This window comes from Colletotrichum fructicola (genome assembly GCF_000319635.2).
Source record: "Colletotrichum fructicola Nara gc5 chromosome Unknown KSG_Nara_v1_contig01, whole genome shotgun sequence".
Classification (NCBI taxonomy): Eukaryota; Fungi; Ascomycota; class Sordariomycetes; order Glomerellales; family Glomerellaceae; genus Colletotrichum; species Colletotrichum fructicola.
The window spans coordinates 1,652,901-1,665,108 of NW_027094051.1; the positions used below are offsets into that span (position 1 = coordinate 1,652,901).

Genomic DNA, 12,208 nt, shown 5'->3' on the forward strand with positions numbered 1-12,208 from the left:
TCTGAACGTAGCATTGTCTTCCGTTGATAAACTCTTCTAATTGCTGGCTATTTCTTTGCTAGAGAAACTCATCGAAGCGAAATTCGTGTCGTGTCATCGTATCGTTGTTCCCGACATGTTCTCTCTTCAGTACTCCTTCCCATGATCTCTTCTTCTGATTTTGTCCCCAGCTCTAGATGTATTGTTCCTTCAACGTCATGTCCTAGTGTACAGTCTCCCAGTGTTGTACTCTTACTCCCTTCGCATCAGCAATATCCGCCCGTCTCACCGGCGCTCTCTCATTCTGCTCACCACCTAATCAAGCCGGCAGAGCCTTGGGTATGGGCGTTCGAAAGACCTCCACAGCCTCCACCTCCAGATCTCCTTCGTGATATTCTCTGACCGTGATTTCGCTGGGCCCCTCCTCATTGATCTCACGTAAGATCTCCTTTCGTCTCTCGAAAATGTTTAAGATCACCTCTTTCGCATCTTCCCAACCAATGACATCGCTCTCAGGCGCATCATAGCCTTCCACAACTTGTCTCTCTTCCATGGGCCAATCGGTATCGTCAAATTCATGATAGCCGACAGATTCTTCGTCCTTGATTTTCCGGAAGACTGGTTCCGTTCCCCTGAGTTCCTTCGCATCCATCTCCCAGGAACCGGGCGGATAGACAGCGACAATCAGCCGCTCGCAGTAGTCGAATTTTGGTGACATCAGGAAGTCTCGGCAGTTTGGCGAGCGGAGCGCACAATCTGCGGAAAGATAGATTGTGGCGGGGGTTTCGATCTGTGTTCTCGTGCACTGCATTTCGCATGCGTAGTATATCGCGTCCGTGAAGACATTATACCAGATGCCTCGCATGCGACTCCCCCAGTAGCCGGACTGGAAGCACCCTCTCGACATACACACACCATACGCCTCGCGGCATGCTTCCCGCATGGCAGGCGGGGGGAACTCTGTAAGGAATTTTACTGGTTTCAGAACATCCGTGGAGGAAGCCTCCGGTTCGTAAACCCGAGGCGGAGGAAGCGCAAGGTTCCAGATGCCACGCCGAATCTCAGGCGGGAGCTCTCGGAAGCGATGGAACGTAGTTGCCGCGACTGTCCGAATACAGTCAGAACTGTGCTCTTTCACGAGAATGCTTGGCTTACCAGGTTGGGGAGCTTCGATGGCATTGGCGGGCGGAAGGCCTAGAAGCCAGCGTGCCGCACCAAAGACCTTCAACATTACGCCGATGGAGAGACTGACGGCAGTTTGTTTCTGTAGATGAAGATGTGTCGTCGTATTTGTAGGTGGGTGGTTGGGGCAGAAGGGCAGGGGCCTCCTGAACGAAGTGGGAGTGAAGAAGGAAGGCAGCTGGCTGCGACCCGCTTCGAATTTTACGTCGATGAGATTAAAACGTGAGATAGGAAGGCGCCTCAGACTTTTGCAGGGGAAGAACCACCTGGACTTGTTCAAGGCAAGAAGCGTGCGGAGGGCAGTCGCGAGACATAACAGTTTAATCTCCACATCTTCGAAAAGTTTACCGTTTCTGGAAACAACGCACACATTCAACGACATTCGCTCAACTACATCCCATACGCTCTCCCGAATTTCTTTGAGAATCGACTAATAATCAACAAAAATGGCGTTCGATACGAGCAATGTCGACGCATCCGATCCGAAACAGACACAATCAGCCGCGACCTTCCACTACGCGACCTTCCACTACTTCTGCAAGCTCCCTCCCGAACTACGTATCAATATTTGGAATGCCGCCCTGCCCAATTCTCGTACAATCGAGATCACCGGCGACGTTCTCGAAACGCTTTCCGATACCGCGCGACTTGTCAACCTACCCAAACCCCCGGCCATCCGCGGCGTCTGCCACGAAGCATGGGAGATCACTCAGAAAAACTGGGTGTATTCTATTGGACTGCTATACGAAGAGTTTGGAGAAAACTTCCCGGGATTTTGGTTCGACCCGGATACGGACATCATCTTGGATTGGAAATGGTGGAATCGAGAATTCGAAAACCGGCAGTTCTTCGAACGTGTTCGAAATCTCGCCATCTGTTCGCAAGACGTGTGTCTAGAAGAAAACATTGATCACTCTCTTGATTTGATTCGGAGCGTATTGCCAAACATTCACCGCCTCGTCATCCTGGACTTTGACGATGTTCGTCTCGACGGCGAAGAGGGTCTCATTCCGGAGCTTTGTCTGATAGACGACGACGAATACATCATCACCTCCCGCGATTGCGGGGAGACTTGGCTTGATTTGGACTGCTTTTCTCGGGATTATGATGTCGAGTGGTGGATGTTACGGGAATATTTGGAAAATCGGCTGAAGGAAATCGCTGGATCTGACGAGCAACGGTCTCTCACAATCGAAGGGGCGGAGCTCATTTTCCATCGAATCCGCGACGTTAAAGACCAAAATTAACAGAAATCAGGAAATTGAAAATGGTCAAGTCGAGAATTTTGACAGAGATTAGAGGGAGTAGATGGGCTGGTGGTCAGTTATAGGCGAAGGACGACAGGGGGGAAAGACATCAAGGGCGAGAATGGCTGCAGAGATGAACAGATAAGAGACTGTCTACTTTTCCCTTATGTCCAAATATGCTCTGTAAATCTATTATTATCGTCGTCGTCGTCGTCGTCGTCGTTGTTTGCAGCGTCGTCGTCCGTTATTGTCGACCGTTGCTATCATTCCCTCTATTCGTTTTCCTCCTTCAACTATCATCCTCAGAACGAGGGACGCTGCTGACTGTGAATTTGCAGCTCCTTCCTTGTTCAAAGGATATTTCATCTTTATATTTCTCTCGCGTAGCTCTCTCCCTTCCACCTTTTACCCCCCTCCATCCTTCTACAACCAACTCGAGATTTCTCGCCTCGCACAACCAACCCACCACAGCCTACCTAAATACCCAGATTACCAAAATGGATTTAATGATGAGCCTGATCGAGGTGGCTTCCAGCACTGTTGCCAAGCAGTGCGAGGTCATCACGAGAATGACGCATGCCCTCGCCACGCAAGGTGCACTTTCCGCGTCCCAAACGAACGATCTTTTAGAGATTCAGAAAACAATCAGCAAGACAATCGAATCCCAGGCAAGCACCGTTCAGCGCTTGGCTGAAAGTCGCGCGGCCAGCAAGTGCGACTTCGGCCGAGTAATGCCTGGTAAGTGTTTCCGGTTGATCTCCCTATCAAAACTAACGATACTCGCAGTCACGACCTTCCCGCGCTTCAGCCGAATGCCGCCCGAAATTCGCAAGTCAGTTTGGGAGATGACACTACCAGATGCCCGCGTATTCGTGCCGTACGAGAACGATCAAGACCAAATAGCCCTCCGGCAAGCCTACAAGCCTCCTGCCGTACGAGCTGCTTGCAAAGAAGCTTGGCTCGTCACAGAAGAGAAGGGAAGATTCGCTTTCGGATACAAACATACTCGTACTAATGGGTTCTGGTTTAATCCCAGCAAAGACATTGTATTCGTTCGATACGATGAGGTGTCCGATGACGTCGAGGAAGCGATCAAGTCTGCTCGTACTCAGAACATTGCACTGCAGTGGTATGAATTCTTCTCACAGAGGACCTGCGTTTCTCGAATGGAGTGGGCCAGGGACTACCTCAAATGCCGAAAACTCATCGTCACAATCCGTCCGCAGGTTATGAGGAGCGTTGAAGACATCTACTGTGCGCGGCTCTTCAAATTGCTTGACCGTGACTATGTCTTTATGTCTCAGAACTGGAAGGACGACGAAGATAACGACGACGATGAAAATGACAATGAAGATGAGGACGATGATGATGGCGGCCAGCAATGGGCCACTTGGGCAAAACTGAAGAAAAGGTTGGAGAAGATTCAGTCCAACCGCCTGGAAAGACAGGACCGTCGTCTCGTTTTTGAAGGCATGGAGCTTCTGTTCAATAAGCGAACTTGATGACGGCGAACAGGGAACCGGGTTTGCAGAAGGATGCAGAGAATCTTTGACCAAGAAGGATCACATCGAAGCAACACAAAGTGAAGCTTATGTTAGACCGTAAGCAAAGCAGATGTGGCAGTGTCGATATTTTATCGAAGAGGCTGGACTTGCGAACGGAGAACATCTCATATACGGCGCGAAAAGTTCTTTTGATGAGGGATTCGTTTTGATCACGGGTCAACTACCTGGGACTATCGGCTTCGGGACTGACCGGCGAGTAGACTAGTTGAAGTCCTCTTTTAACACCAATACACATATCCCTTTAAATTTCTTCGGTTATCGAGTCTTTTCAAGTCAGTGGTCAGTGATGTGTCAAACGGAAAGGACTACAGCATCGCAAAGGCCCCGTCACTTTCTGTTCCGAATTTCAGCCCCGGGGTCTTGGTCGAAACGAAACCTCGAGGTTACTGACCACTGGGCATTGGCACTTTCCAGATCCATGGAAGTTGTTGCCCTTTTACACACAAATTTCCGTGTACGCTCCTTCCATGCTTCATAGAAGCCACCCCCTCCCTCTTCCTCCAACGATTTCTTCCTCCCCATGTCTCGCAGACCTCTGCCTCTCTTCGTTCCCTCGCCCTTCTTCTTTCACCTCTCACTCTCGTCCCACTACACAACAGGAAATATCGCCAAGCTACGAAGTTGTTCTTCCCAATATGGATGGACTACACCTTTCCGCCGCCGCCACCGCCCAGGGGGTATCGGAGCAATTCAGAATCATCGAAAAGATGGCACAAATGGGCGCTGAGCAAAGCGCAAGATGCCGGGCGCCTTCCCAAACGAAGAGGCTCATGGGTAATGACCAAACCTCAGCATTTCGCACGAACGCCTGGCTAACTACTGTGCAACAACAGAGATCCAGAAGGAACTCATCGCTATGATAGAGGTCCAGACTCGCATCATCGAGCGACTCCCGATGATCAGTCGTTAGTTCCGTGTTTTCCTTTGGAAGGGAACCAAGAAAGCTCAAATGGATCTAGGTCCAACTTTCCACAGGTTCTCAAGGCTGTCCAATGAGCTTCGACACATGATATGGGAGTTGGCTCTTCCTGGCACTCGCATTTTCTGCCCTCAGCGCGACGCTGGAGACAACATCTGCCTCCTTGAAAAGCACAAACGGCCTGCAATTCTCCGTACTTGTAGCGAGTCAAGAAAAGTCGCCGAGAAGCACGACGACTTTCAATTCGGCCGCAATGGCTCGAGGACTTATGGGTGCTGGTTCAATAACAACAGAGACATTGCTTTCATCCAGGATTTTATGTGGCATCCTAGGAATGCGCAATTGCCTTTGAACAACTGCAAAATCATTGCTGTTGAGTGCACTAACTTTACGACTAAGAATGACTGCATTGCGACTATGAAATGGATTTTGGGGCATGTACCAAAGTGTCAAAAGGTCATCATCTGCTCTCGCCCTGATTCTGATAACCTCAGGTCACCGCAGATGTTCGCGCTCCGTGATAATGAGCAAGTAAGGATATTTGGTACCCTTTATGAGGGTGCAGCTACATGGGGAGACTCAAAGAGGATTCTCGAGAATTTCTTCAGCCAGCAGGCAACCCTCGATGCGTTGCAAATCACGGAGAAGGAATTGCCGGGGCTGGAGGGTAAGGAGGTGCTGGAAACTCTCAAGCCATGAGCTTACAGTCAACCTCAGGGCTCAGCCGAGATAGTCATTTGAACTTCAAGGGGCCGAGCATCGCCTGGTAGATGACGAAGCCTCGATCAGGCTTTCTAGAAGTACCAAAATAGAGCTAGCTGCTGTAGACAGCACATGACACTGATGCTATGTCATGCATTCTCTGACGTTGCTTTTGATCTTCTCGTCCTCTCTATTCTCTAAGCCGTAAATGCTTCCTCACTGTTTCTTCACCAAACCTCGTGAGGCTTATCTTGTAAGTCAAAAGGGCATTACCACAGAATTTCCATCGAGCGTTCAAGCCACCGCATCCGACTCCGACTTACCCTCAGGTTTCACCACAATTTCGGCTTGGGACACTGGGAAGCAACCTGGATAGACATGGCGCCGTATGTTCAATTTCTTTTTTTCTTTTTTTTTTTTTATCTCGATTGGGGCCTCTCTGCTTTTCAACAACCGTGGCCGCCTCACACCAAAAAGGCTCACAAGAACGACCCGAAAGTACGTCGCTGCCGCACATACCAACCCATCCTCAAACCAAGAAATGGAGACGCAGTGGTCAAGTGCTTTCGTTGCGGTTTGCGCTGCCTGCGATATATCCCTCCTGAGCGTAAACGACATGGAAAAGCATGCGGGGCACACAGACGACTTGGAGCGGAACATGGAAGAGTCCTTGGAGTTCCAAAATGCATTCCTCGAGCTTCTACGAACGAAACACCAAGCACGAAGGGTGTCTGCAAACGAGGTCTACAAGACATATACCCAAAGCCCACAACATCCAAGCATACAGCCAACGCAATGGAAGTCCTTGAATGAGTTCGTCTTCTGGCTTGGCCAAGAAGGTCTATGCACCGTCGACAGGAAGCCGGACGGCCTCCACCTCGCCTACATCGCACCCATCCACCGGACGCCCGCTGCTCACGAGCGCGAAGAGGGACGGCGACGGCACGTCCACGAGAATAAAGTATCACGGGAAAGCTCCATGAGTGTGTCGGCAAACCAAGCAAAGGATGGATCTTGCCCTACACCTGCCGGGGCTCCTGGGCAGTTCGACTTCGATCAGACTGTCAAACTCCAGCTTCCAATCCGCTCTCGTACAGAACATCGGCAGACATCTAGAACAAACCCTCGGTCAGTGGTATTTGAAGTTCATCAGGTAAAGAAGAGAACAGGCGGAACGTTGTAGATAGTTTGGCTCACACAAAGGCTACAAAGGTGTAAAACAGATTCTGCAGTTTGTAAGAGTGATACTCAAAAGACAAGACTGGATGGGTTTGGTGATCCGTGCACAACATGATCCGCGCTAGTCCAAGAGAGGCATGGTGCGGGGTAGGTAAGCTACCTTCCGCCAGTGAGGTCTGCCTTGAGTGTGTCGCGGGGCAGCTTTCTTCTGGGTTCCATCATCAACAACATCGTCACATTCCACCGACATTGAGCCACCACCACTTCGGCGAAGATGAGTACGGTTCACATCAAGTCGCCGTCGGAGTTCCAGAAGCTCCTGTCGAGCTCCCGCATAGTCGTCGCCGACTGTGAGTTTCTCCATCCCCAACACCTACTGGAGCCGGAGCACTCTTCCCCTTGACATCCTTGAAGTAGATGGCTGGCAGGCTGCTTCATTGGACTCTGGATGGTCTGGATTGAAGCAATCTCGCCGTTACCTGGGTTGCTAATGTACTCTCTCTTGCTTGAGGTTGCTGACAAATTGGGCTCTTCGCAGTCTACGCCGACTGGTGCGGTCCCTGCAAGGCCATTGCTCCCCTCTACGAGCAGCTCTCGTCCTCCCTGTCACGCAAAGACGTCGTGACCTTCGTCAAGATCGACGTCGAGGCCCAGAAGGATATCGCCAGCACCTACAATGTCACCTCCCTCCCGACCTTCATGGTCTTCCGCGAAGGCAAGGCCATCGAGAAGGTCCAGGGCGCCGACCCCCGCAAGCTCCAGGAGGTTGTCAAGAAGTTGGTGAAGGAGGTCGAGGGCGGATCTGCGTCTGGATCTGGCGAGGGTTCTGGCAGCTCGAGCGGCGGCAGCTGGAGAGGCGCTGCGCTCCCGCGTGGCTACACCGACATCACCGATCAGATTGAGCCCAAGGGCTGCGAGCTTCTGAATGCCGACGAGGACTTTGGTCCCGTCCGTGTCTTGTTCGAAACTTCTAAGCCCAGCGCGCTGGCCAAGAAGGAGGGAGCCAAGGACTGGGTTGAGAGTGGCGCTGACGATCAGCTTCTGCTGTTCATGCCGTTCCAGTCCATGCTGAAGCTGCACACCCTTCAGGTACGTTCATCGTTGAGATACAAGCAACCTAGCCTTGCTGACCAACATCGCAGCTGACCTCTCTTCCTCCTACCAACGACGACGACGATGAGGCTCCGATGCGTCCCGGCACCATCCACCTCTACACGAACAAGCCCCATAACCTCGACTTCAGCGAGGCCGACGATACACCTCCTACGCAAGCCATCACTCTCACCGAGAAGGACTGGAACGCCGACGGCACTGCCAACATTGGTCTTCGGTTCGTCAAGTTCCAGAACATCAACAGCTTGATCATCTACGTCACCAAGGGCGACGGCGACGGCGAGAAAGTGCGCCTTGACAGAGTGCGCCTCATCGGCGAGTCGGGTGAGAAAAGAGAGATGGGCAAGCTGGAGAAGATTGGCGATGAGGCCGGCGAGTAGGGGGAGCCTCTCAGTTAAAGATCGGACTAGTGGAGAGGATGAAAATTCTGCGGAAATGCCCTCGATATGAGACATGAATAGAGCCCAAGTCATAGAGGTTTCTCGCAAGTAGCTACGCGGGAAGCCGCAAAACAAGACCAAAGCACGGCCTGCCTGGGCCATTTACAAGATCGCAGGTGCAGCTTCGCGGTGACAACTTGGGTACATTTACGTGACCTGGACAATGCGCCTACTACTGCACGCGTTGCCAAGCTTAGGACGCGATTCCGCAATGGATCTAGAACCGCTTTATTCGCGCGTCCATGTGGTCGAGGAGGAAAGCCTCGATCCAAGGTGAAAATATGTCCGGCCTCTCTTGCGCGTTCCAGCGGTTACAAGCCGACAGGAACAAGTGAAGAAAGGCCGGCTGCAATTAAATTTGTTCTGGGGCACGATTGACGCATTTGAAATCCATTGATTATGGGATTCCAGCAACAGGGGAAACTGTAACGAATCGTGCCAGCCGCACGAAGAAAAAAGAAAGAAAAAAGGAAGTCTCCGTTAAGACCGCGCTCGAAAAAGACTTTTTTATATCGCGACCCGTCGCTGCACGGCCGCTAGAGTGGAGCCGCCCGCGCTTAGGTTATCTCTGCGGAAGAACTATTCTGCCGGAAAGGAAGGACGGTTCATTCAGGTTGACGGGGCGGGGACGAGCTGCTGGATGGGGCCCTGACTGGCAACTGCGCCTGCAGGTGGAAAAAAAAAAAAGAAAAAAGAAAACGACGGGAAGGTGGAAGGAAGACATGGTCTGTGCACCCGCCTGCAGCTCACCTGCGAGGTCCAGTGTCCGGCTGCATCCACACCGACGCCCAGTCCCCACACTTTCACTCAGTGTGCGACGAAGAGCACATCGGTATTGAGCCAACTAGATGACCCCAGTCGTCATCCAATGTCGACAAAGATGACGGCGAGCACCATATGAACACACCATCTCCGTCTTCGACCTCGAGCCATCGCGTGGGCCTAGCTCCCACCCCCTTCGCCAACCACCGAGCGACGCATGCGGATCCCAGTCCGGCCCAGATACATTGACATTCTGTACAGTGAATTGGAACCAAGACTGTACACGCAACAGGCGGAACCAACAAATCGACCACTGAATGACCGGGGCTGACTCCTGCCCACAGGTCTAGACAAGCCTCTAGGGGCCGCGCAGGGGGTCAAAATGCGACAGAGGAGTGGAAGAGTCGACCAAATGGTCACGCAACGCCATCAAGTGGCCGTCTTGTTCCCTTCAGATTGATTGCAGCGAGGCCCACGACAAAGCGAAGGTATCAGATATGAGGGGCCGCCAGGAGAAGAGCAATATGCTTAAACCAAACTTCGTTTTCCACATTCGTATTGTTTCTCCGACCCAAGTTTCCAGCAATCGATATCCGGCCCGGTATCAACAAGGTCAAACCCCCCATTGCCATATCGCCGTATCCATTCCCTGGCCTCCGCCCGTTTGTCAACGTCAACTTCGGCGAGCTCCTCGCGACGCCCGCCCCTCTTCCGATGCCACCACTTCCCCGACCCTACCCCGGCCAACGTCTTGGCACCTTACCCATCACCCTGCAGCGGCGGCGTGGTAGCAGCAGTCCGGCACCGTGCGATGCCATATTACGGTCCAGATGATGGGCATACCTCAGCTACTACCTACCCAAGGTAGCCCGACAGTCGCAATCACTAACGTATGTAGAACCCGCCGCTCATCGCCAGCTGATGGGATCACGAAGCTACCGCCGCCCAGATTACCGCACACCGCAAGTCTTGGCCTCTGCCAAAATTAGATTGCCATGTCGTGTGCATCGCGGTTTCCGGGCAAGTCGAGTGACAACCCACCGAATGCGGTCTCCCAACAATGCGTTTTCCCTTCTCGCCAGGACGCCGGAAACCCCATTCACGCAGAAACAAAAAATCTCACCCTGCCTGCCGAACCCCAGGCTTGCCGGGTATCGAGGTGCATCCATCGCCCGCTCTGACGACAGCGCGTCATCCACTGCCGGCACCACTACCTGATTGGGGCAGTCATGGCGCCCAATAGTTCCATTCTCGCGGCGTACCGTCGTGACATCCCACGTTGCTTTTGTCCACTAAACAGCACCGCAGGGACGGTAGATGACCATGCCTCTAGACCTTAGTCAAAGTTGACAGCCATCAGATGATCGGGACTAGCCCCAGTTTCACCAGTGTGATGGGGAGCTTCCGGACGGGCTCTCAAAACCAGCTTACATTCCCGCCGCCGCTCGCTTTCAGGTGAGAGTTCGTTCCGTCGGCTCTTCTTGTCGTTTCACTTTCTTCCTTGCAAAAACAAGACCTCCTTCTCCTTCTCCGCCTTCTCCTGCGCGCGCCCGGCCTGCTCGCTTCACCTCGCAATAATCCCCGATTGGCGTCGCCTGTATCTTTCATTGCCTCCAGTTCATCAACCTGGGGCGAGTTGTCAAGTCTCGAACACACATCGCTCACCCACCCTGACCCTCTCCATCCCGGCCGGATCCTCGAAACAAACTCGCACCCTCATCTATGCGAGATCTCTCGGGCCGCTAGTCGAAACGTTAAACGAGTGGGTAACTCGGTCCTATATTTCAACTCCCATCCTTCGTCTCGACGCCTCTCGCTCGTCTTGTTGATATTTGGGCCAAGTTCGTTCGCGCGGTCGCCGTCCGAGTGGTTGGGTCCCGCTGCCGATCATTTTTAACCTTCCCCCGCCGAGATCATCCAGCCTTGAAGAAGATCGCCCGCCAGGTTCCCAACAGGCCGCAATTTCAGGACCCCTTGACAGATCTCCTGCTGCGATGCAACCCGGCCTCCGCGTCACACAGAGATCAACATGGCGAACCTTTTCCCGGCTTACAAGAGGGAGTCCTTTGCGGATGCACGCTGCGGCCAGCCGTTCCCCGTCATGAATCTGCCGGTAGAGATCCGCCTGATGATTTGGGAATACGCTCTGCCGCAATCCCGTGTTTACGAAGTCATGGACGCCCCGAATGCAAGCCAGAAGACGCCCGCCGCTGCAGGGCTCATGTTCGCCAACGTTCGAGATGAACCACCACCAGCCCTTGGCGGAGTCTGCCACGAGACGAGAGTGTTCGTCCTGCAGCGCTACAGACCTCTTACACTGTCCGTCACCACAAAATACGTCGATTTGTCGCGCGATGTCCTCTTGCTCGAGCCGTACTTGCTGGTCAAGCGGCTGCTCCGCACGCTGCACTTTTTCAGCCAGATCCCCCTTGTCCGAGACAGTCTCAGCCGGCTTGCATTTGGAACGTCGTACGGCTTGTACACGGGCATCTGCCACCCCGTCCTCAGTTGGAAAGTCTCCAAGACGAACATGGCGACGCTGCTGGCCCGCCTCGCTAAATTTCCGAAACTGAGAAAGCTGGTCTTTGTCGTCCATCAGGAATTCCAGTTCGACTTTGACGTGCATTACCCGTACGCGGCACCGCAATCTGCGAATAGTAATCTGGGGGCCCTCCGCCCGCAGCAGGTGCACCAAGGATACCGCTTCAAATTCGACATCGAGTCGCATCTCAATTACACACAGCCCCGACACCCGCATTCAAATGAGTTTCTTTACTACCCGCTGGCCGTGGAGGAGGACAAGGATGACTGTTTCGACAAGGACGACCTCGAAGACGAAGCCGACCTTTACGAATCATGGCCGACGAATGACGACTGGCGGCGGTTTAGACGGAGGTTTCATAGGTCGATGCATCTAGCTGTCGAGAAGGGCCCATCTGCAAGTCCTCGGCCAAGGATAATGCCCACGTTGGAAGGCGCGAGCTTGCTGTGGAGGTACAACAAGGCACGGCGTCATTGATATCTGGTTTTTCGTTATTATTTATCACGCATGGCGGTTGAAGATCGAGTCTTATACCCTCTTTAGAAGAACAACATTTCTAGTTTAGCATGGCGCAATAC

At 52.8% G+C, this 12,208-nt stretch overlaps 5 protein-coding genes across 5 annotated transcripts; 4 read left to right on the forward strand and 1 right to left on the reverse strand.

The window, feature by feature from the left end:
- Positions 1–298: 298 nt before the first annotated feature.
- Positions 299–1,210, reverse strand: CGGC5_v000474 (uncharacterized protein; the record flags this gene model as incomplete). Its single annotated transcript, XM_066150679.1, has 1 exon — positions 299–1,210. The coding sequence occupies one exon, from the start codon at positions 1,208–1,210 to the stop codon at positions 299–301; it is 912 nt and encodes a 303-aa protein (XP_066009813.1).
- Positions 1,211–1,607: 397 nt separating this feature from the next.
- On the forward strand, positions 1,608–2,408 carry CGGC5_v000475 (uncharacterized protein; the record flags this gene model as incomplete). The annotated part of the gene is made up of 1 exon (XM_032032420.1): positions 1,608–2,408. One exon carries the CDS (start codon positions 1,608–1,610, stop codon positions 2,406–2,408), a length of 801 nt encoding a protein of 266 aa, XP_031888287.1.
- A 497-nt stretch (positions 2,409–2,905) lies between these two features.
- Positions 2,906–3,910, forward strand: CGGC5_v000476 (uncharacterized protein; the record flags this gene model as incomplete). Its single annotated transcript, XM_032032419.1, has 2 exons — positions 2,906–3,146; positions 3,195–3,910. The coding sequence occupies 2 exons, from the start codon at positions 2,906–2,908 to the stop codon at positions 3,908–3,910; spliced, it is 957 nt and encodes a 318-aa protein (XP_031888288.1).
- Positions 3,911–7,047: 3,137 nt separating this feature from the next.
- txl1 (Thioredoxin-like protein 1) lies at positions 7,048–8,266 on the forward strand (the record flags this gene model as incomplete). The annotated part of the gene is made up of 3 exons (XM_032032417.1): positions 7,048–7,123; positions 7,312–7,862; positions 7,916–8,266. The coding sequence occupies 3 exons, from the start codon at positions 7,048–7,050 to the stop codon at positions 8,264–8,266; spliced, it is 978 nt and encodes a 325-aa protein (XP_031888290.1).
- A 2,851-nt stretch (positions 8,267–11,117) lies between these two features.
- Positions 11,118–12,107, forward strand: CGGC5_v000478 (uncharacterized protein; the record flags this gene model as incomplete). The annotated part of the gene is made up of 1 exon (XM_032032416.1): positions 11,118–12,107. The coding sequence occupies one exon, from the start codon at positions 11,118–11,120 to the stop codon at positions 12,105–12,107; it is 990 nt and encodes a 329-aa protein (XP_031888291.1).
- Between the last annotated feature and the right edge of the window lie 101 nt (positions 12,108–12,208).